Source organism: Notolabrus celidotus, chromosome 1, assembly GCF_009762535.1.
Source record: "Notolabrus celidotus isolate fNotCel1 chromosome 1, fNotCel1.pri, whole genome shotgun sequence".
Classification (NCBI taxonomy): Eukaryota; Metazoa; Chordata; class Actinopteri; order Labriformes; family Labridae; genus Notolabrus; species Notolabrus celidotus.
In genome coordinates, this window is record NC_048272.1 from 39,491,412 (window position 1) to 39,514,774 (window position 23,363).

General features: G+C 39.4%; 1 protein-coding gene across 1 annotated transcript in view; it reads right to left on the minus strand.

The window, feature by feature from the left end:
- chl1b (cell adhesion molecule L1-like b) overlaps positions 1-23,363 on the minus strand; it is a 106,133-nt gene that overhangs the window by 26,700 nt on the left and 56,070 nt on the right. The window contains exons 5-22 of the mRNA XM_034695760.1: positions 22,976-23,098; positions 20,972-21,142; positions 20,756-20,782; positions 20,561-20,672; positions 20,176-20,357; positions 17,323-17,454; positions 15,173-15,313; positions 13,380-13,491; positions 12,967-13,133; positions 12,722-12,887; positions 12,478-12,605; positions 12,031-12,132; positions 9,013-9,210; positions 8,722-8,792; positions 6,177-6,399; positions 2,904-3,019; positions 1,499-1,703; positions 1,245-1,367 (exon numbers count right to left, since the gene is read on the minus strand). Coding sequence (XP_034551651.1) covers positions 1,245-1,367; positions 1,499-1,703; positions 2,904-3,019; positions 6,177-6,399; positions 8,722-8,792; positions 9,013-9,210; positions 12,031-12,132; positions 12,478-12,605; positions 12,722-12,887; positions 12,967-13,133; positions 13,380-13,491; positions 15,173-15,313; positions 17,323-17,454; positions 20,176-20,357; positions 20,561-20,672; positions 20,756-20,782; positions 20,972-21,142; positions 22,976-23,098 — 2,499 coding nt within the window. The remainder of the gene's footprint in view (positions 1-1,244; positions 1,368-1,498; positions 1,704-2,903; positions 3,020-6,176; positions 6,400-8,721; positions 8,793-9,012; positions 9,211-12,030; positions 12,133-12,477; positions 12,606-12,721; positions 12,888-12,966; positions 13,134-13,379; positions 13,492-15,172; positions 15,314-17,322; positions 17,455-20,175; positions 20,358-20,560; positions 20,673-20,755; positions 20,783-20,971; positions 21,143-22,975; positions 23,099-23,363) is intronic.

Genomic DNA, 23,363 nt, shown 5'->3' on the forward strand with positions numbered 1-23,363 from the left:
GAATCTGATCCTGACGGAGATGCGCCTGTAGCAGGACCTTTCTGAAGGATTGGTCATAGATTTAGTGTTTCTTGTTGTTTTATTTGTCAGTATGTCGACGTGTGTCTTGGTACACAGCTACAGCTATGAACATGTAGCTATGTGGCTATGCTAACTAGCGCTAGCACTTATCCATGATAAATAAAAATCATCCACTAGATCTTCAAATCTGCAGGCCTGGGGAGTAAAACCGACCTCTACCAGAAAGGCAGCAGGACCTTTCTGAAGGATTGGTCACAGATTTAGTGTTTCTTGTTTTATTTGTCAGTATGTCGACGTGTGTCTTTGTACACAGCTACAGCTATGAACATGTAGCTATGTGGCTATGCTAACTAGCGCTAGCACTTATCCATGACAAATAAAAATCATCCACTAGATCTTCAAATCTGCAGACGTGGGGAGTAAAACCGACCTTTGTGTTTATTAAGACAGCCTACAACTAGCATGCCTCCCTCCTAAGCTCCTTGTTAGCACACATTTGTGCAGGTAATGAAAAACGGAGGGGGGATTCAGTATTATTTTATACAGTCTATGGGCTGAACAAGCTCCGAGCTCTGACTCCGTGACAGACCGGATATTGTTGTTACGTAACAAAAACACGGAAGTCTGAAACGGCTCGTTTCACACACATTTACAGAAAGGTGGAGAAATCAAAACAGGGGCAGAAGGGATTTTTTTCATTCTTGGGGGGTTTGTAGACATGCCAGGGACACATATTTCAGGTAGAAAACCATTAAAAAGTCGATTTTGCATGATATGTCACCTTTAAATAAATTGAAAAAAATTTAAAATAAAATAAAAAAAATAAAGAGATAAATAAAACAAGTAAGATGAGCACATCGTTAAACACATTCAAAGAGCTGTGAGACAACTAGAGAGCTTTTTACAACCTCTTGCTTCCTGGTCACCTTTGTAACTTCTCACCCCCTGGTCGGCTCCTCAGCCATGCCAACAGATAACAATATGCAAATCACAGAAGGTCTGGTGTGTGTGTTTCTAATCAACACAGGAATAACATTCTATCATGTCTGTATTTTTCCCATCACAATAGTTTATAGGAATATACTGAGTATTGCTATCATAAAGAGGAACTTAAGAAAATATACACTGTTGAAGATACAACAGGAGGTTCAATATATATATATATACATATATATATATATATAATGTTTCTGTTAGATAGGTTGAGCATGAGAGATACATACTGAGCTGATATTCCAGGAGGTACCCGGTGAGAATTCCATTGGGCTCTAATGGTGGTGCCCAGTCCAGGGAGACGGTGTGCTTCTGTACATCCATGACCCTGAAAACTGGATTTTTCTGGGGAACTGAGTGGACAAAGAAAATGATACACACAGTAAACTGTCTGCTTCTGTGACCCGGTTTCCTTGAGTATTATTAGATTTTTCTTTGAGTAGTTGTGAATCAATACACGCCATGCTGTTTTCTACAATCTTACCTCCCTCTGGGGTTTTGAAGTTGACAGGATGGCTGCCCGGGCCGTTGCCCCGCCCATTGAAGGTCATGACGATGAGGCTGTACTCAGAGAAGGGCAACAGTCCCGGTACAGCAGCATGGTTCCGGTCTCCAGGGAGCGTCAGTGTTTGTTTTTCTCCATGGCTTTTCTTGGACTCAACTAGACTGCGCAGGCGCCACCAATTTATCTACAAAAGGGAAGTGACACACAGAAACATATGAAGCAGCAGTCACAAGACGTGACATATTGTACAATACACCAGTAATTGTGTTTGAGCGGGGGAACATTGAGGTGGTCAGGTGAGGGAGACAGGAAGGGAAAGGAGCAAGCGTTAAGTGCAAGGCCAAGGTAAATATATCTCCTGGACTGACCTTCAATCCACTTTTTGCTTATCTAATAAAGAGTTATCCAGGTATATGCAGCTTAGAAGTTTATTTAAAAGGTTTGACCTACATTCTTATACAGAGCAGAGTGATTTAGAGGAAACAGTATTTAAATCAGAAACGGGTAATAAATGAATCAGTTAAGTTTATAAGATTTTGCAGAATTCATATTCTGTTGAAACTATGCTGCAAACTAGAATTCATTAATGGAACCAAGATTTAGGGAGGATGGATATTAGGTAACACTTTATATTAACTACACACTTTTCAGCATTAATTAACACTTAACTCATCATCTGTAAAGCATTGTTCATACGTTAATACTCATTTATATATCATGTACAAACACAGTTATAAATGTTTTATTATTCATGAATATGACTCTCTATAATGTGTTAACTAACTCTTTGTTCATACTTTATAAATGATGGATTCACCAATTACAAATGAGCTATTATGGTCATTATAAACCAGTTATAAACACATTTACAGGTTATGATTCTAACATTTAGTAAGGGTTAGTGAACACCTTATTACATAGCAAATTATGATTAATTAAGGTAGTCACAAAGGATTTATAAGCTGCTTGTTCATGGTTTTGTGAGCTGATCTAAAGTGAGGACTTTTTATGCTTTACAAAGCATTCATTAATGAGATTTAAGACCAGCAGCAGGGTTTGTAGACATGCCAGGGACACATATTTCCGGTGGAGAACCATTAAAAAGTAAATTTTGCATGATATGTCACCTTTAACAGCTAATTTGTATTCAAAGAAAAAAATATTTAGTGGTCAAGCTTGTCGGTGTGAGGAGTGAGTTAATGTCTGTACAAGTCTTTTTTGTTTTGTTTGTTTGTTCTGTTTGTTGATCTTGTTTTTGTTTGTTTGTTTTGGTGTTCATGTGTGTAATGTTAAATGTGAATAAAAAGTTGTTGTTGTTTTTTAAAGTGCAAGGTCATTCATTTAAGCTGTGTCTCAAAACAAAGGTTGGATTTGGAAGAGTTACCCTGTAGCCTCCCAGATGTCCATGTAACTTGTCCTTATGTATGCGCATCCAGCTAACCTTCACCGTGGAGCTGTTCATCACCTCCACAGCAACATCTTCAGGTGCAGCAGATGGAACTGCAAAAGCAAAGATGCATTAGAGTTTAAAGCAATCAAAGAGTAAGTTGAGGGAAAATGAGTTATGATAAAACTTGCAACAAGGAATGAATGAGTTTAAGTTATCCAGAAAATACTAAATAAAATGAACAAATGACAACATTTTCAAGGCAACTATACAACTACCAACGTTTACTGATCACCTCTGAACTGGAAGGTCTACTTTAGATACATGTAGTGCTGGGCGATAATATAAATAATATCAAGTTTCTCAATATAAATATGACAAATGTTCAATACAAATTTGATATAAATAAACCTGTAATTACATCTCCCAACCACTGGTGCTAATGAGCCTTAAACGCTAGTTGCCACCCAACATTACACAGAAGAAAAAGACTGCATTGATCAGCCAATTGTGTTGCAGGGTGAGAGGTAGGCGGGGCTTTAAGTTGTTTGGAGCAGAATGTAAACACAGCTGTAACGCGCGACAGTGACACTGAAGAAAACTCAAAAGCTAGCAGCTCAAAGCAGAGTCGTTAGTCTGACACTGAGTCGACTCTGAGTTAACTATTAACTTAATACACTTCATTAAATATACTTTCAGGGTGTGGGTAAAGGAAGAGCACAGAGTCAACTTCTGCTGTGCATTTCTAACACGTTTAAAGTCCACCGTGACCGTAGGACAACTGAACACCTGATGCATTCACTGCACTGTGGGAAACAACATCACTCTGCCTATAACCCTTAGTAATCTTAAAGGGGAGAACACAACTCTACAAACTGATACACAGAACACAATGTTATATATCTTTGTTGTAAATTTGAATCAAATTATGGAAATAAGCTCTACCTGAGAAAAATAAGAATCTGCAAACTAAATATTCACAAAGATCTCATCTTACATTAAAGACCTGCTTCCTGTTAGCACTGTCAGAAATGATGGATTCAAGAAGCTTATCAGAAAACTAAATCCAGATACAAACTAACAAACTGTCTGGTTTCTGCAACTTTCACTCAGGAGCAAAAATCTGACTTTCAAGTTAAATAAAATAATGATTTGATATTTATCATGATAACATCTTTTTCAATATCGCCCAGCACTAGATACATATGACCACTTTAGTTACTAACTGGAAAGGGGATCATTTACCAACCAAGTAGTAAATGATGAAACTACTGCGCTGAGGGGAAATACTGAGATTAATAACGGCACGTTTGAGAGAGGACACATCAAGGGGAAGAGTCATGACCTGAGGTGACATCCTGGGGGCAAGTCCAGAAGAAGGCTAAACGCAGGAAACATGATAGACTTATTCACTGACTGCTTTCCTCCTGAGAGCTGCTCAGCAGTTTTTTTTACAGGAGAGTGAGAGTGTTAGTTAAAGTGAAAGCTCCAAACATGTTTACAAAAATAAATAAGTCACTTGAATTCTGCAGGCTGCAGCTGAACATGTCAGTGATACACCGACAGGGGGGGGAAATATCATTCTTCAAAAAACACAGATCTTAAAGATAAAACATGCAGCTTTGCACTTAAGCAGATCCATTGGACAGAGTGAGGTGAGAAGAGAGTTCTGACCACATGAGTGTAAGTCCACATCTCCAGATATATAAAGTTCATTCACAACAACAAGCTGCAATCATATCCCTGTTGGTTGATGATGTTGATGTGCTCTACTCATGGTGGATTAAGATGAGATCAGACTGAGTCCAGTCTATAAGATGGGACTGGATCTGATCCTGTCTTGATGTTGGGTCTTTGTTAATAATAGAACATAGAGTACGTTCTAGACCTGCTCTGTTTGGAAAGAGTCTGAGGAGAATGTTTGTTGTGATTTGGTGCTATGTGAATAAAGATTGATTGATTGACTGATTCAGCATTCATTTTCCTATTGTCCCCAAACTAGCATTTTTCACTCAGGCTACAAATCTTCCATGCAGGATGATGAAATGTATGTTTGTGCTAAAATGTTGCATAGAAGAAAAAGTAGAGAATATGAAACAAAGAGTCATTTGCCACCAAATCAATACAGGATGCAATTTGTAGCATTTTTCAAGCACACCTGACTGTTGCCTCTCTGTGCTTTCATATACTTGAAATGAAACGGAAAGAAAAAATTCAAAAGAACTTCACGAGATGTAAAGGAAGTAATATTAGAATGCACTAGTTCTCCTGCAGAAATAAAGCGATTGTCTGAATACAGATCTAAATAATAGACAGCTCAGGTTGTCTTATACTGCTGGATAGAAAGGGCAGAGGAAGCAGAGTACTAAGGGCCTAATTCCACCAGATCCGTGTCCAGTCCATCTTCGATCCGCTGCACTGGATCTGATCGGTTTCTACTCTAGTTAATGTGTTAACTTCCACTGGATCCGCTCGGTAGCGTACCGGCTGCGTCTCTGATCCAGCAGATTGGGGCGCAACTGATCAGATACGCAAGAGTTCTATATCTGCCGGATGCTGGAGCATGACGCATCAATCTCAACAGAGCAGATGGAGCGGGACAGGAAGTCAGGCACCAAAACAAAATGAAAACATCCTGTTAATTTTCAGAATAAAAAGCTCTGTGTTATCACCAGATCGTATTTCACTTAACTACAACAACAAACCGTCATGATGAGCGGAGCCAGGCCTGGAGTCAGCATGTCAGAGGTTTTCAGAGGACCAGAAAGACGACATGCATGAGGAGAGGAGGAGGAGGAGAATCCTTGATTCAGCAATTACCGCGGGAAAACCTCAGACACATGACTCCAGCTGTCAGGCGGTCCTGCACCGTGCTGCGTTCCGAAAATGCAACCTGGTGTGTTAACAGATGAGAGACCACAGAGCCGGACCAAAGTGGATCGGAGACAGACCGGACACGGATCTGGTGGAAGTCCAGTGTGTTACTATGACTTGTTGTTGACTGACGTGTGCGCTTGGAGTCATCATGAGATAGTATGCAATGCCTTGCCTTTTTTTCAGATACAAAAGTGGGCAGAAGAGGATAAAAGCACAAAACCCATCCCCTGCACGTTACTGTGTGAAGAGGAGAAATGTGTAGAGCTACAGGGACTGTGATTGAGTTGGTATGTACTCTCTGGTTGGCTTCTTTTTGCTCTTTTGTCCATAACTCATGAGTACAAATATGAAAAGGAATAATTGTATCGAAAATGAATAAAGATCATGACTCACAGTCCTCTCCTGAGTAGCCAGACACTATCCTGGGTTCGGGGCCCCAGCCTTGGTGGTTCTTTGCTTGGATCTTGATCTCATATGGCACAAAAGTGGGAGTTTTCTTCACCACAAATGAGTGCCTCTTCACCATGTGCTCCTGCCAGTCCTCCTCTACATCCTGTCTCTTGTAACTCACTTTATACTCCAGACCGGGTCCGTTCTGCTCAATAGGTAACAAGGGCTGAATAATGAAAAGAAAAGAACAATGGTAAGAACGGTTGCATAAGATGCTTCTCATATTTCACCACTCACTGTCGCTGCCTCTGTATGATTAAAACCACAAACTAGAACAGACGTTAACACGAGCACTGTTTTATCCCACTGTCTAATAAAACAATGACCTGGTCCGTCTTGAATATAAAGCGTGTCGAGACACCCCAGATAAAAAGACAAATCTCCTCAAAGAAGTCGAACCATCAGAAGTAGAATGAGATACCCATTATTCAGAGAACTAATCATTAACAGTGGGAGAGCTCACGAATCCAGGATTCAGGGGCCGATGCTGTCATTACAGGGCAACCAGTGAGTGATAGTTTCATTCGTCTACAATAAAACAGGTTATAAACTACCAGTCAAAAGTTTGGACACACCTTCTCATTCAGGGGTTTTTATTTATTTTAATTATTTTCAACATTGTAGATTAATACTGAAGACATCAAAACTATGCAATAATCTGGTTTTGCCATAATCTGGATTACAACAGTAGTCAAATAGGGCTATCCATTGTGTACTAACCCTACCTCTGAACAACACAACTGATGGTCTCAAACACATTAAGAAGGCAAGTCATTCTACAAATGAACTCTTGACAAGGCTCATGTTAATTAGAAACCATTCCAGGAGACCACTTCATGAAGCAGACTGAGAGAATACCAAGAGTGTGCAAAGCTGTCATGAAGGAAAAAGGGGGCTACTTTACAGAATGTAAAATATAAAACATATTCTGCTTTGTTTAACACTTTTGTGTTCATTAAAGGTGACATATCATGCAAAATTGACTTTTTAATGGTTCTCTACCTGAAATATGTGTCCCTGGCATGTCTACAAAGCCCCCGAGAATGATAAAAATCCATTCTGCCCCTGTTTTGATTTCTCCACCTTTCTGTAAATGTGTGTGAAACGAGCCGTTTCAGACTTCCGTGTTTTTGTTACGTCACAACAATATCCGGTCTGTCACGGAGTCAGAGCTCGGAGCTTGTTCAGCCCATAGACTGTATAAAATAATACTGAATCCCTCCTCCGTTTTTCATTACCTGCACAAATGTGTGCTAACAAGGAGCTTAGGAGGGAGGCATGCTAGTTGTAGGCTGTCTTAATAAACACAAAGGTCGGTTTTACTCCCCACGTCTGCAGATTTGAAGATCTAGTGGATGATTTTTATTTGTCATGGATAAGTGCTAGCGCTAATTAGCATAGCCACATAGCTACATGTTCGTAGCTGTAGCTGTGTACCAAGACACACGTCGACATACTGACAAATAAAACAACAAGAAACACTAAATCTGTGACCAATCCTTCAGAAAAGGTCCTGCTGCCTTTCTGGCAGAGGTCGGTTTTACTCCCCAGGCCTGCAGATTTGAAGATCTAGTGGATGATTTTTATTTATCATGGATAAGTGCTAGCGCTAGTTAGCATAGCCACATAGCTACACGTTCGTAGCTGTGTACCAAGACACACGTCTACATACTGATAAATAAAACAACAAGAAACACTAAATCTGTGACCAATCGTTCAGAAAGATCCTGCTACAGGCGCCTCTCCGTCAGGATCAGATTCTGGATCAGATTCAGAGGGTTGAAGTAACGTGATCTCTGAGCAGCCGTGTATATTCAGCCAACATGTAAACATTAGATCAACGTGCTGGAGAGCCGAGGCACATCCACTTCCTGAGGGGGCGTGGTCAGAGAGAAAACAGAGTGTTCTGAGGAGGACTGAAGAAGAGGGCTTTTCAGGCATGTCAAAATCTGATTTCAAAGTGTTTTTTTGAGCATAAACTTTAAAGACATGTTTTGGGGACCTCTTAGACCAATATATATTGATGAAAAAAGCGTGATATGTCACCTTTAAATAATTCCATTTATGTTCTTTCATAGTTTTGATGTCTTCAGTATTAATCTACAGTGTTTACAATAATTAAAATAAATACAAACCCTTGAATGAGAAGGTGTTTCCAAACTTTTGACTATATGCAAAGACAGAACAATCACCTTTTAGCTTCCCCTCTGTGTTTAATCAGAAACAAGGAAAAGGAGAGCAGTTCAACAGGAGCTCAAAGGGAGTGACCCTAAAAAATGTAATCTAAGATTTGAGGCAGTAAAATAAATGAATTGGCTGTTTTTACTTCTGCAGTTTCTATTGTAATTGCCTTGATAAGACTTCACCTTTGCACTCCTCCAGAGTTCCTCTGACTGCCCATCGTGAATAACTCACATAAAGGTAAAAGTAGCCCACATTACAGAATTTTCTGCAAGAGGATGATAAAAGACTACACTATCTTTCTTACCTCCCAGTTGATATCCATTTCATGTGGCAAATGACCTTCGATTTTGATATTTTCAGGGTTCCTGTCAGGGGCTGTAGAAAAGAAAGGGTATAGATTTTTGTCTGTGTTATTGAGAGAAATCTCCAGTGAAGTAGGCAGACAAGAGAGCAGACTTTTAACAGAAATAAAATCAGTTATTACACATGTCTGAGTGCTTTGTGGTTCACAGAGCAGTAGTGGTGGAAGCTCAAGTGGATTGTAGAACTTCATCAAAAACTATAATAAACAATGTTAGAGAATGTATCTTCAGACCTGCTGCGGGGGGTTTGTATCTCTCTGTGGGCTCGCTGGGACGACCCCTCCCTATAGCATTAACGGCAGACACACGGAAGCAGTAGTCGACGTGGCCGTGGAGTTTAAGGACAGCCGAGTTAAGGTTCCCAGGTACTCGCAGCATCCCCTTCCAGTTACCTGGCTCCCACTGGCTTTCCTCGTACTCGATGATAAACTCTGTTGATAGCCAGAAAGACAAACAGTGCAGTCGCTCACTTTCCAAAGCTAACTCTTCAAACCTTGCTCTGGGCTTGTTTATTCCAGAGGGAAACCAATCATAATTCATGCTTGAATTAATCAAAGATACATTCACAGGCTGGTATCAAACAAATCTGTTCACAGGCTGAATATGTCAAAAATGTGTATGTCTTATAAAAATGTTGACCCATTGTGTCCCAGATGTCAATACTCTCCATTCACCCTTGGCCTTGACATGTTTTGGTCATGTCCATCTCTGTCCAGTTTCTGGACCTCAGTTTTCAGTTAACTCTCTCAGTAATTGGTGATGAAGCCATTCACCCCAACTTTCTGACTGTGATTTTTTTTGAGTGGTGGAGGGAGGTAGAAAGGTATTTCAGCCGTACAGAGATGCGATTGCTTTTGCATCTCTGATAGCCCACCATGTCATTCTGCTTAATTAGAAGAGTAAGACAACCCCCCTGTCTTTTCTCTGTGGATTCATGACCTGATTATGTTCCTAAAGTTAGAGAAAATTAGGTCCTGCTTACACGGGTCAGTTGAGAAATACAACAAGACTTGGTCACTATTTCTTACACATGTCCAAAGCCTAACGCTACCTTAAGAGGTGTGGCTATTTCTGTATTAATATAGCTGTGTATTGCATCATTAACAGTAAGAGATTGCGCACTATAAGATTTCATTCATCTTCTCGTGATATTGTGTTGACACTGCAAAAGTTCGAGTACGGCGACCTCTTCTTCAATTTTGTATTATTGGTGTATATGTTGACATGTATGTCCATGTATGTACCCGTGTAGATGTATATGTGTGCATATGTATTTTTATAGGTATGTGTATGTATGCACTTATGCAGGCGTGTCTATGCAGGCAGATCTATGTAGGAGTAGATCAATGAACTACTTATTTCTAGATGAGGTTTTGGTCAGCTATGCAATTTTTATTTCCTCTTCAGCGGTTGAGATAGGATGGTACTGCTGATTTTGATTTCAGTGATGTATCATGAACCCCGACTTTACATCCTGATAGGGGTGGGGGACTGGGGGGGTTTGTCCAATTATTCCACGATCACTAAATTGAGTATAACATGTAACTCTGAATTTGAGAAAAACACAAATAAAGTCTAAAAATGTGTATCTCATATACAGTCATGGCCAAAAGTTTTGAGAATGACACAACTATTAATTTTCACAAAGTCTGCTGTTTCAGTTTTTATAATGGCAATTTGCATATACTCCAGAATGTTATGAGGAGTGATCAGCTCAACTGCAATTAATTGCAAAGTCCCTCTTTGCCTTGAAAATGAACTTTATCACCAAAAACACATTTCCACTGCATTTCAGCCCTGCCACAAAAGGACCAGCTAACATCATTTCAATGACACACAGGTGTCACACACATTAACACAGGTGTGGGTGTTGATGAGGACAAGGCTGGCGATCAATCTGTCATGATTGAGTGACTGGACACTTTAAAAGGAAGATGGTGCATGACACCATTGTTCCTTATCTGTTAGCCATGGTTACCTGCAAGGAAACACGTGCAGCCATCATTGCATTGCACAAAAAGGGCCCAACAGGGAAGTTTATAGCAGCGAGTAAGATTGCACCTCAGTCAACCATCTATCCAGTTATCAAGAACTTCAAGGAGAGAGGTTCAATTGTTGCCAAACAGGCTCCAGGGCGCCCAAGAAAGTCCAGCAAGCGCCAGGACCGTCTCCTGAAGGTGTTACAGCTGCGGGATCGGGCCACCACCAGTGCAGAGCTTGCTCAGGAATGGCAGCAGGCCGGTGTGAGTGCATCTGCACGCACAGTGAGGCCAAGACTTTTGGAGGAAGGCCTGGTGTCAAGGAGGGCAGCAAAGAAGCCACTTCTCTCCAGTAAAAACATCAGGGACAGACTGATATTCTGCAGAAGGTACAGGGACTGGACTGCTGAGGACTGGGGTAAAGTCATTTTCTCTGATGAATCCCCTTTCCGATTGTTTGGGGCATCTGGAGGAAGGCTTGTTCGGAGAAGACCAGGTGAGCGCTACCATCGGTCCTGTCTCTTGCCAACAGTGAAGCATCCTGAGACCATTCATGTGTGGGGTTGCTTTTCGGTCAAGGGAGTGGGCTCTCTCACAATCTTGCCTAAAAACACAGCCATGAATAAAGAATGGTACCAGAACGTCCTCCGAGAGCAACTTCTCCCAACCATCCAAGGGCAGTTTGGTGATGAAGAATGCCTTTTCCAGCATGATGGAGCACCTTGCCATAAAGCAAAAGTCATAACAAAATGGCTCGGGGAACAAAACATTAAGATTTTGGGCCCTTGGCCAGGAAACTCCCCAGATCTTAATCCCATTGAGAACTTGTGGTCAATCCTCAAGAGGCGGGTGGACAATCAAAAACCCACAAATTCTGACAAACTCCAAGCATTGATTATGCAGGAATGGACTGCCATCAGTCAGGATTTGGTCCAGAAGTTGATTGACAGCATGCCAGGGAGAATTGCAGAGGTCTTGAAAAAGAAGGGTCAACACTGCAAATATTGACTTATTGCATGAATTCTGTGTAATTCTCAATAAAAGCTTTTGATTCTTATGAAATGCTTCTAATTGTATTTCATTATACCATAGAAACATCTGACAAAAACACCTAAAAACCCTGAAGCAGCAGACTTTGTGAAAATGTAATATTTGTGTCATTCTCAAAACTTTTGGCCATGACTGTATATGCCATTTACTGCAAAAGGCCCTGACTCATTAAAGTACCGTGCTGTATGCACTGACTTCTGCCCAAACACCTGATTCTCTTACCTGTTGTTGAGCTGTTGTGATCGTCTCCAGGGATCCATTTCAGTTTCACACTTCTGCTCTTGCGTTCAGACAGGACCAAGTACTCCGGGGGCTCTGGGACATCTGAAAATCATCAAAACCCAGCGACTTTGTAAAATCACAGAAACATCAATCTCAGCAGCAAAAAAGTCCAAGAGAACAAATGTTCAATCAAATCATCTTCAGTACGGGAGGATGTGCAGTGAGCTGCGTCACTGCAGGCTGCAGCTGTTTCTTGTTGGCTGTACATAAAGCTTGTCTGATGGTCTGACACAGAGCTGCACTCCTGACGCCATCAGCTGCATGCTCATGTTCGGCTGTGGTGCTCTGCCACATTGACACTTCTGAATGTTTCATGCATTGATGAAGCACCAGGGGATCACTGATCCCTCGTCCTGGAGCACAAATGTTGTTCATACGTTAGCTCACCTAACACAGTGAGCAGCGCTGAGGCTGTCTGCTGGTCCACTGGAGTTCTTGCCACACATGTGTACACACCCTTGTCCACGTGGCTTACATTGATAATCTGGAGAACACCGTCTTCCACAAAGTATCTGCTGACAGACAGGAGACACAATATTGATTGATGGAACTGAAATGTAAAACTACTTTCCAGCTGGGATTCAGTCTGCAATGCTGTACAGAAAATAATAATAATGACTTGGTATCCTACCTTGAATTCTCAGTGTAGTTGAGGGCTATCTCCATATCATCTTTTTCCCACAGGAGCTCAAAGTCGTTGCTGAAGGACTTGTCGTACTCTGCCAGGCATGAGAGCTGGGCCGTGGTACCTATTAAGATCTGCAGGTCCTCTGGGGGCACGACTATTCTAGTGGGATCTTGCAGAGGCACAACTGTATTAGTTATATTTCAAGGACTGGGAGCCACTGAGAAAGTTTCACAGATAAAATTGTTTACCTTTCACATAAAGCATCGCTTCGACGGCATCCAGTCCCTCAGTGTTTTTAGCAAAACATATATACTGCCCGCTGTCATCTTTCTCTACACCCAGTATCTCCAGCGATCCGTTGTCATGGATGGTAAACCTTGGTCCCTCCACTGATTCAGTGGAGTCATCTCTGCTCCTGGGCACATTAAAGGTAAACACACATTAAACTCTGGAAGTTATGGTCAATCTAAATGAAAAGACAGTGCCAGTCTAAGCTCATTAAGTCTACAGCAAGGCAGAGTAAAAAAGGCTCCGTATAGAATATTAGTTTGGAGACACAGCAGTCCAGACTCATTTGATAGAGCAGGAATGTGAGCACAGATCAGCTGAGGTCTACTGCTCTCTGCTGGTGTCTGAAAGACTAGAAAAACTACACACTTACCAAGTGATGGTGGAGGGAGGAGAACTAAAGACCTTGCAGTGCATCATTGCTCCTCTCCCTTCCACAGCGGAGTAATCCTCCTCCTCCTTAGTCAAAATGATGGGAGGCAGATCTGCAAAAAGCATACAGCAGAATAGAATCAGCATTAGGGTTGCAAATGGGTGGAAAATTTCCGTGAAGTTCCATTGGAAGTTAAGCTGGGAAATTTGGAAATATTGCAAATATTGCATGGGACTTTATTTGTGGGAATTATGGGAATTGAGGGTCATTTAATGGAAAGGTATCATATCCAAGCATAAATAATTGTTGTTATAAGCAGACATCCATTCAAAATAATACAATTAAAACAGATTTATTTGTAAGTAGAACTTTATCAAGTGTTCAATATTTGATTGAACAATCAATTATTTCATTGAAGAACAAAAACATGAATGTTGAGTTAAAAATTCCTCATCCCCCCGACCCAACCCATTCAAAAATGAACAAAAATGCAATCCCAACAAAGTCCCATTCAAAATGTTAAATGAAAAGAGGCGCTCTCCCTCCAACAAAGTCCCATTCAACATGCAAATCAAAAAGCATCTTCCCTCAAGCTTCTCAAGGCAAGCCTCTGCAGGATTCTAGAAATCATCTGTGCATGTGATGGAGGAATGCACAGTGCATGTAGGGGGCGTGGTCTCAATAGCACATAGTTATGTGCATGTGATTGAGGAATAGCAGAGGTATTCAACTGTACTTGCGTGAAATCTGGTTGTTGTAGTCAGGATTATGCTAAAATATATTTCCCCCAACTATATTTAAGTTCCCTATTCAGAGCCAACCTTCAATTTAGTAAATTCCTGCTTTATTCCCATAAATTCTTGTTAATTCCCCTGGAACGTTTCCAACTTTGAAAATTCCCAGAATCTTGCAACCCTAATCAGGATTCCTCATTTCCAAGTAAAGACACACTGATGCAGATATTCTACGTGGAGCAGCCTGTGGTTCTTCCCTGCCGTACCTTCAGGAGTCTTTAGTAAAGAATCATTGAGCAAGGTCAGGTTTGCAATTTAGCATTTATAAAACCATACGAACAGGAATGGAGGAGACAGGGGGTCGAACGATCAAACAACACTGTTGGCTCTGCTGTGCATTCATTTCAGGCTCCTTTGTGTCAGAATGTAACTCAGCTGTCAGGCTGTCAAAATGTGTCAATGTGAAAATGAAATCAAAGAAGGAAACAATGGAATAATGAGTTAACTGTGAGCATGTACCTTATCAGTTTTAGCCAAAGCTGCTCATTAAAATGGTTCGTCTCTCCTAATTGTTTACAAAGGCTGCAGCTGGGACTTAGCATTCAAAGCCTGTCCAGCTTTATTAACTCCTGTGTCACTGAGAACAATCTCCTCACTTCTATACAAATAGATGGAAACCCTATTCTATCCTTTCATTTTTTATCTGCTCTTGTAAAGCAGCACATGTTTGTCTCGTGGTTCTGAAATCAGGAGTTTAGGAGGAGTTTGTTAGCATATAAATACCAGGGAGGTGGGATGGTTGCTCCTCAGGCAGAATTGCTTTCTATATAAAAGAGTACAGTTTGTAGAGTGCCCTCCTTCCTTCCACTTTGTGGGCATATGCACATGTCATCACTACCTCACTAGCATGCCACATCTGCCAGCAGTTACCAAATGACTCACTGCAAAGTCTGACACTTACTTATAAACAGCGTGTGACAGATACTTCTCATATTATTGTGTTTTTATGACCCTGTCAAATATGTGTGGGTGAACAGTGTGATGGAGAAGCTGTCTTACTCATAATCATGATGTTGGCATTAGACAGCAGGGTTCCATGTCTGTTGGATGCCTCACACTGGTAGACCGCACTGTCAGATGCTTTGGCATTATGTATAAGTATAGTATCATCTAACACCTTCCTGTTGGCAGCAGGGACTCCTGTAAGAGAACACACATGAGTTCATTCAGCAAAAGTTTAAAAAAATTCAGTGTGTGGTCAATACTGTATTTACATTATTCTTATCTATTCTTCAGCCACTTTGAATATGCTGTTGTGTTCCTGCTAACAGTGATACCAAACATAGGCCCCAGTTTACAACATTGCATTAGCTGTACGTAGCTGATTGTAATAAACAAAATAATAATAATAATAATAATAATTATTATTATTATTATTATATTATTATTATTGTTATTATTATTATTATTATTATTAATATTAGTAGTAGTAGTAGTAGTAGTAGTATTATAGCAATGACATAAATAATCAGAATATCATCATCAAAACAACACTATTACTACTACTACTACCAACAATAATACAAATGATAATTATATATATATTAGTAGAAATAAAAAATAATACTAAAACTAATACTAATACTAAAAATAATAGTAATACAATTGATAATGATAATAATAATAATAATAATAATAATAATAATAATAACAATCATCATCATCAAAATAATACTACAACTACTACTTATGATATTACTACTGCTACTACTACTACTTCTAATAATAATAATAATGATAAAAATAATAATAATAACAATGCTAATAATAATTATAACAATGATAATAATATTAACGATGATAATGTAATAATAACAATAATAACAATAACAATCATCATCATGAAAACAATACTACTACTACTAGAATTACTGCAACTACTACTTCAACAATAACTACTTCAACAACTACTACTAATATGATAATAATAGTAGTAGTAGTAGTAGTAGTAGTAGTAATAATAATAATAATAATAATAATAATAATAACAATAATAATAACCATTATTATCTTTATTATTTTTAGTAGTAGTAGTAGTAGTAGTAGTAGTTATAGTAGTAGTAGTAGTAATAATAATAGTAGTGGTCGTAGTAGTAGTGGTCGTAGTAGTAGTAGTTATAGAAGTAGTGGTGGTAGTAGTAGTAGTAATAATAATAGTAGTGGTTGTAGTAGTAGTAGTAATAGAAGTAGTGGTAGTAGTAGTAATAATAACAGTAGTAGTAGTAGTAATAATAGCAGTTATAGTAATAATAATAGTAGTAGTAGTAGTAGTAATAATAGTAGTAGTAATAATAGTAGTGGTAGTAGTAGTAGTTATAGTAGTAGTAGTAGTAATAATAATAGTAGAAGTAATAATAGTAGTAGTAGTAGTAGTAGTAGTAATAGTAGTAGTAGTACTAGTTATAATAGTAGTAGTAGTAGTAGTAATAGTAGTAGTAGTAGTAGTAGTAGTAGTAGTAGTAGTAGTAATAATAGTAGTGGTAGTAGTAGTAGTTATAGTAGTAGTAGTAGTAGTAGTAGTAGTAGTAGTAGTAATAATAATAGTAGTAGTAGTAATAATAGTAGTAGTATTAGTAGTAGTAGTAATAATAGTAGTAGTAGTAATAATAGTAGTAATAATAATAGTAGTAGTAGTAGTAGTAATAATAGTAGTAGTAGTAGTAGTAATAATAGTAGTAGTAGTAGTAGTAGTAGTAGTAGTAGTAGTACATAAGCAGTTATTACAGTTCTACATTTTATATTTTCTAATTCAATCTTATCTTCTGATTATTAATCCTGTCAACAGTTAGAGTTGTGTCACAATTTAAGTTAGATTTGTTTTTTCCTAGATATCCTGCAGCCCTCTCCACAGACCCAACAGGAAGCAGAGTTGCTGTAAAGCTGTAGATATGTAAGCAGTTCACTACATAAGCTCAGGTTGTGTCCTGACTTATTGAGAGCTCTGAGCATTTTACTACAGATTCCTGCACCTTCCACTTAATTATTGTATCTACTATCTCTACATCCATATCTTAACACCATGGCATGTTATGAAACAAAGCAGGACAAAAGCATTTTTGTGCATTTAAAATAACTCAGTGATCAGAAGTATTCTTCACTTGGTTTCATGTAGCTGATGGAGAACAGTGGAGGATTTGATTAAGACTTACCCTGCAGTGGTTCTCCGTTCACCGTCCATGTTATAGTAGGTTGAGGAGTCCCACTGGCCGAGCATTTGATGAGCACATCTGAACCAATCATGTGAAGCTGACTCTCAGGCTCAGACACCCACTCTGGAAGCCCTGGAATACACAGTCAGCACAGTTTAATCAAACTGATCAGAGTCATTGAAAGGAAAACACTAAACATACAGAAAATAGACACAATTATAGTTATTCAATTTGAATGACATGTTACAGGAAAGAACATCTATACATCTATCACTTCTAGTCCTTAAAGTGCTTTTTTTGTACAAGTATTTTGGTACACTTCAATATGTGAAGTTTGGAAGCTGGGATCAAAGCTTCTCCTCTAGAAACAACTAATTTTATCACTGAGCCAGAGCTGCCCTCATACAATGCAAGAAGACCGGTGCATTAAACAATCATTTACAGGTGATGGATCCTGTTCAGCTGGAGTTGTCTAAAAAAAACCTGCACAGATTAGAAATGCCTCTGGTGTGAGCACTTCTTTCAAAGATGTTTAAATGCTGCCATTAATGACAAAGCTACAAGATATACGCTAATGCAAAATAACTACAAACATTTAAACACAGATGCTTCACTGTCATCTTAGTCATATTTTGCATTCCAGAAAATTAAGAATAGGGAAGAGTAATAATTGAAAGTTCTGTTATAAAATGCTGAGAAAAAAGAAATCCATCATGTTAGCCTCCAGTGTTACTTTTAGGGCATTATTTCTGGGGCACAGAGTTATTATTTTACCTGTAATGAAGTATTGTTACATCGCTGTATGCTTTCTGTTTTAGGTGATAGAGCTGAGTGTTACTTTGAACAGTGGACCAGATAAAGAATCAATTAACACTACAACTCCTTGGCCTGCCCTACACGTGTCATAAACATGTGAAAGATAGGCCTCATTAGAGTTGCAAAGAGGTGAAACATTTTTAAAATGGACTTTTTAATGGTTCTCTACTTGAAATATGTGTCCCTGGCATGTGTACAAACCCCCCGAGAATGAAAAAAATCCATTCTGCCCCTGTTTTGATTTCTCCACCTTTCTGTAAATGTGTGTGAAACGAGCCGTTTCAGACTTCCGTGTTTTTGTTACGTAACAACAATATCCGGTCTGTCACGGAGTCAGAGCTCGGAGCTTGTTCAGCCCATAGACTGTATAAAATAATACTGAATCCCCCCACCGTTTTTCATTACCTGCACAAATTTGTGCTAACAAGGAGCTTAGGAGGGAGGCATGCTAGTTGTAGGCTGTCTTAATAAACACAAAGGTCGGTTTTACTCCCCACATCTGCAGATTTGAAGATCTAGTGGATGATTTTTATTTGTCATGAATAAGTGCTAGCGCTAGTTAGCATAGCTACATAGCTACATGTCGTAGCTGTAGCTGTGTACCAAGACACACGTCTACATACTGACAAATAAAACAACAAGAAACACAGAATATGTGTCCAATTTACTCCCCACGTCTGCAGATTTAAAGATCTTGTGGATGATTTTTACTTATCATGGAGAAGTGCTAGCGCTAATTAGCATAGCCACATAGCTACATGTTCATAGCTGTAGCTGCAGCTGTAGCTGTAGCTATAGCTGTGTACCAAGACACACGTCGACATACTGACAAATAAAACAACAAGAAACACTAAATCTGTGACCAATCCTTCATAAAAGATCCTGCTGCCTTTCTGGCAGAGGTCGGTTTTACTCCCCACGTCTGCAGATTTGAAGATCTAGTGGATGATTTTTATTTATCATGGATAAGTGCTAGCGCTAGTTAGCATAGCCACATAGCTACATGTTCGTAGCTGTAGCTGTGTACCAAGTCACACGTCTACATACTGATAAATAAAACAACAAGAAACACTAAATCTGTGACCAATGGTTCAGAAAGGTCCTGCTACAGGCGCCTCTCCGTCAGGATCAGATTCTGGATCAGATTCAGAGGGTTGAAGAAACGTGATCTCTGAGCAGCCGTGTATATTCAGCCAACATGTAAACATTAGATCAACGTGCTGGACAGCCGAGGCCACACCCACTTCCTGAGGGGGAATTTTGGAAATATTCCAAACTGGAAACTTTCCATGGGAGTAATGGGAATTCATGGGAATTTATGGGAATTAACTGTGAATTGAAGGTAATTTGATGGAAAGGTGTCATATCAAAGCCTAAATATTTGTTTTGTTATAAGCAGACTTCCATCCAAAATAATACAATTAAAACAGATTTATTTGTAAGTAGAACTTTATCAAGTGTTAAATATTTTATTGAACAATCAATTCTTTCATTGAAGAACAAAAACATGAATGTTGAGTTAAATACTACTCATCCCCCCGGCCCAACCCATTCAAAAATTAACAAAAATGCAATCCAAACAAAGTTCCATTCAACATGCAAATAAAAAAAGCATCTTCCCTCAAGCTTCTCAAGCCTAGCTTCTGCAGGATTCTATAAATCATGTGTGCTTCATGTGATGGAGGAATGCACAGTGCATATAGGGGGCGTGGTCTCAATAGCCCTGCAGTAAGCAGTGTGCTATGTGCATGTGATTGAGGAATAGCATATATATTCCACTGTACTTGCATGAGATCTGGTTGTTTTAGTCAGGATTATGCTAAAATATATTTTCCCCAACTATATTTAAGTTCCCTATTCAGAGCCAACCTTCAATTTAGTAAATTCCTGCTTTATTCCTGTTAATTCCCATGGAAAAATTCCAACTTTGAGAATTACCAGATTTGTGCAACCCAAGGTCCTCATACAAGTGACATCCATCTAAAGTGTGCAAACACAAAACATCACAACTACAAATGCACATCATGCCACACTTACCCTCTATAGTCACTGTGAAGTAATGAACAGCCTCTCCAAGCGCGTTCTTTGCCTTGCACATGTACTTCCCGCTGTCCTCTTGTTCAACTCTCTGAACAGTCAACAGTTTCCCATGATTCTCCAGCTTTGCTTTAGTTGGGAGTGTGTTACCCATCTTCACCCACTCAACCTGAGGAGTTGGACTAGCAGAAACGGGACAAAAGGATTAGATACGTCCTATGCAAAGATGATAGGAGAATGTGAAGACATGTTCTGCCTTCAATTCAGTAAATCTGAAATACATCATATTTAAATCAACTCTCTTTATATTTAGTTCACTTTTCAAAATATGTTTAGTCCTGTATGTGATAGAAACTCAGTTAATCACATCAGACTTTTCACTTACAATCCCTCAGCAATGCACTCCAGTTTTAAGTCCTCTCCTTTGATAAGCTGTACCTCTGTTTTGACACCAGAGGGCGTCAGAAGAGTAGGTCTCCTCTCTGGGATGGCATTAGCTAAGGAGAAACAGCAAAGGAGTATGATCAAAGGTGAACCATGATGCAAAGCTGTGAATAAGGCACAGACAGCTACAACTCACCAGCCTCAGGACTAATGTCACTTTTTTCTGAAATGAAGATGGATGAGACAAAACAAAAACATGAATATGAAGATAGGATGGGAACACAACGACAAAACAGAAACAAAAGGAAAACTTCAAACACAAAAAGAAGACATCAGGACGTCTGCATGGACTCTGAAGTGTAGCTATGAATCTGAGTATAAATGAACATATAGGTAATGAAGTGACACCTACTTATCTTGACAATGACAGACATAGCAGTCTTCTGAACGATGGTTCTTATTCTGGGAAAGGCGGCGAAGCAGCAGTAGTCTCTTCTGCTGTCCTTTTCCACAGCGTGGGAGAAGTAAAGGTCTCCATTTAACCCCGTTGACACCCTCTCATCTTGTTCTATGTGCTGAAGACCTGAGTGTGTGAGAGATAGATTTTTTTGTTAAAAAAATAAAGATATCAGAAGTAAATCATTTCATAGAGGGTAGAACTGGTTCGAGGAACGGGTTGAGGACTCCTTGGAAATGTTATGTTGTTCTATGTCAGTGATCTACCTGTTGAGTCTCATAGAGATGATGCTGTGAGTGATTGGTCGTGCCTGACAGTCATTCTTGGTGAAACTGCCAGAGAGTCAGCGTCGTGTCCGAGCTTTATTTACTTGAATTTCCTTTTTTTCAGGTAAGATTGAAGTATTTTATGATCCTTAGCTCTGAGATATGGTTGTTTAGTTGTTTTACTGTCTTTAATGAGAATGCTAAACATTGTGAAAGTTTTGTTTTACAGTGTTTGACTGTGAAATTAAAGTGTTTTAAGCTTGTTTAGCTCTGCGCAGTTTGCTGCTAGTGTTAGTGCATGTAATGTGTTAACCAAATACACACAGAGAATAGTATTGTTACTTGTGTACTGATGTATTTGTGTTTAAAACAAGAAGCAATGAGTAGAAGTACAAGAAATACTAAGTGAAGTTTGTTTTGTATTTTTGTTCTGTATGACAATTAATCTAGTTTTGGTAAATTAACTCTGTTTGTTGATTTAAATACCTTTTTTGTAAACTCCAAGACGCGTTGAAACAATATAAATAATTCTTAGTGAAGCTGCCAGAGAGTCAGCATCGTGTCCTAGCTTTATTTACTTGAGTTTCCCTTTTTCAGGCCACAACAAGTGCAGAGAGACAAGGATCTTATATAGATGTCATTCTGTATTTTTGGTCATTTGTTAACCAAGACAGTCCAGATTAATTCTAACCATGAGGCAGGCAAGAAGCATTATAGAAACCTGACACAGTTTGCTGTAAAAAGAAATACAATTAAAGCCGCAAGCGGAGAAAAGCTCTTGAGGCCAATAGCGTTTGTATGTACCCTTATTTTGACGCCATTTTTCATGTTCAAAGCTAGGTGGCGCTCTTCCTGTTGAGTTTGGGATATGGGTGCAAGAGGCTTTTTTGTGCGCCCTGATGCCATCAATATGTGTAAAATTTTTCAAGCATGTAGCTCAAAATAACCCCTATGGGGAAGGGTTTTTGAAAACTGTAGGGGGCGCTAGTGAGCACATTTTTTGACTTTTTTTGCGAAACCCATAAAATGTCGCAATTTTTCCCAGCACTGACGAGTGTGTTGGATGAGGTGAAATTACGTGCATTTTAAAGTCACAAAATTCCATTTTCCGATGTTTTTTTTTTATGCCCCGCCCCAAAGTCTGACACGCCCACAACTTTTGTCTGAACGGAATGCCTTTAATTTGTTTTAATCGTCAATGGGTTTACTATAGAATGAGCCTAGTTTGGACTGAATCGGAGAAAAGCTCTAGGAGAAATGAGCAAAAGTATGCACCCTTGCATGGACCCATTTTGGCCCATTTTTTCATGTTCAAAGCTAGGTGGCGCTCTTCCTGTTGAGTTTTGAATATGGGTGCCACTGACTTTTTTGTGCGTCCTGATGCCATAAATATGTGTACGATTTTTCATGCATGTAGCTCAAAAAACTCGATGCGTAGGGTGTTATTTTTACCTCTAGGGGAAGCTACTGAGAATTTTTTTGCGAGACCCATAAATTAGTAAAATTTCCACCAGACCCGATGAGTGTGCAAAAATATCTGCCCTTTCATTAACGTTCAGGGGTCCAAAACTGCAATCTCCTATAATATGAAACCTTTAGGGTTACAATAGGGCCTTCGCCACCAGCGGTGCTCGGGCCCTAATTAAGAAACTTTCTTTTGAAAAATGTCTTTTAACTTATTAGTTTAACTTACCAATAGTCATCCAGTAGATCTGCAGAGGAGGTATCCCTTTAGGTGGATCACATTTCAACGTGAAGGCCTGGCCCTCCTCCACCACGACAGGATCCAGCGTCTCTTTAGGAAACTTTGGGACGTCTAGAAGAAAGACAGTACATTCAGTGTTTACATGACTTCATTTATACAACGCAGTGTGCACTGAATAGCTCATTGCTCAGTTCTTCTAATCTCCATAAGATGGCAGTAATGTAATTCTGGAATTTTATCAGGAGGCATGATAGTTTTGACTGGGCTCACTATCACTCGGTGGTTTCAGTTCTAGGCCTGCAGAAACAAACATCAACATACAAATACAACAACTACCCAACATATACACAGCACATATCACTCTGTGTGGTTGAAA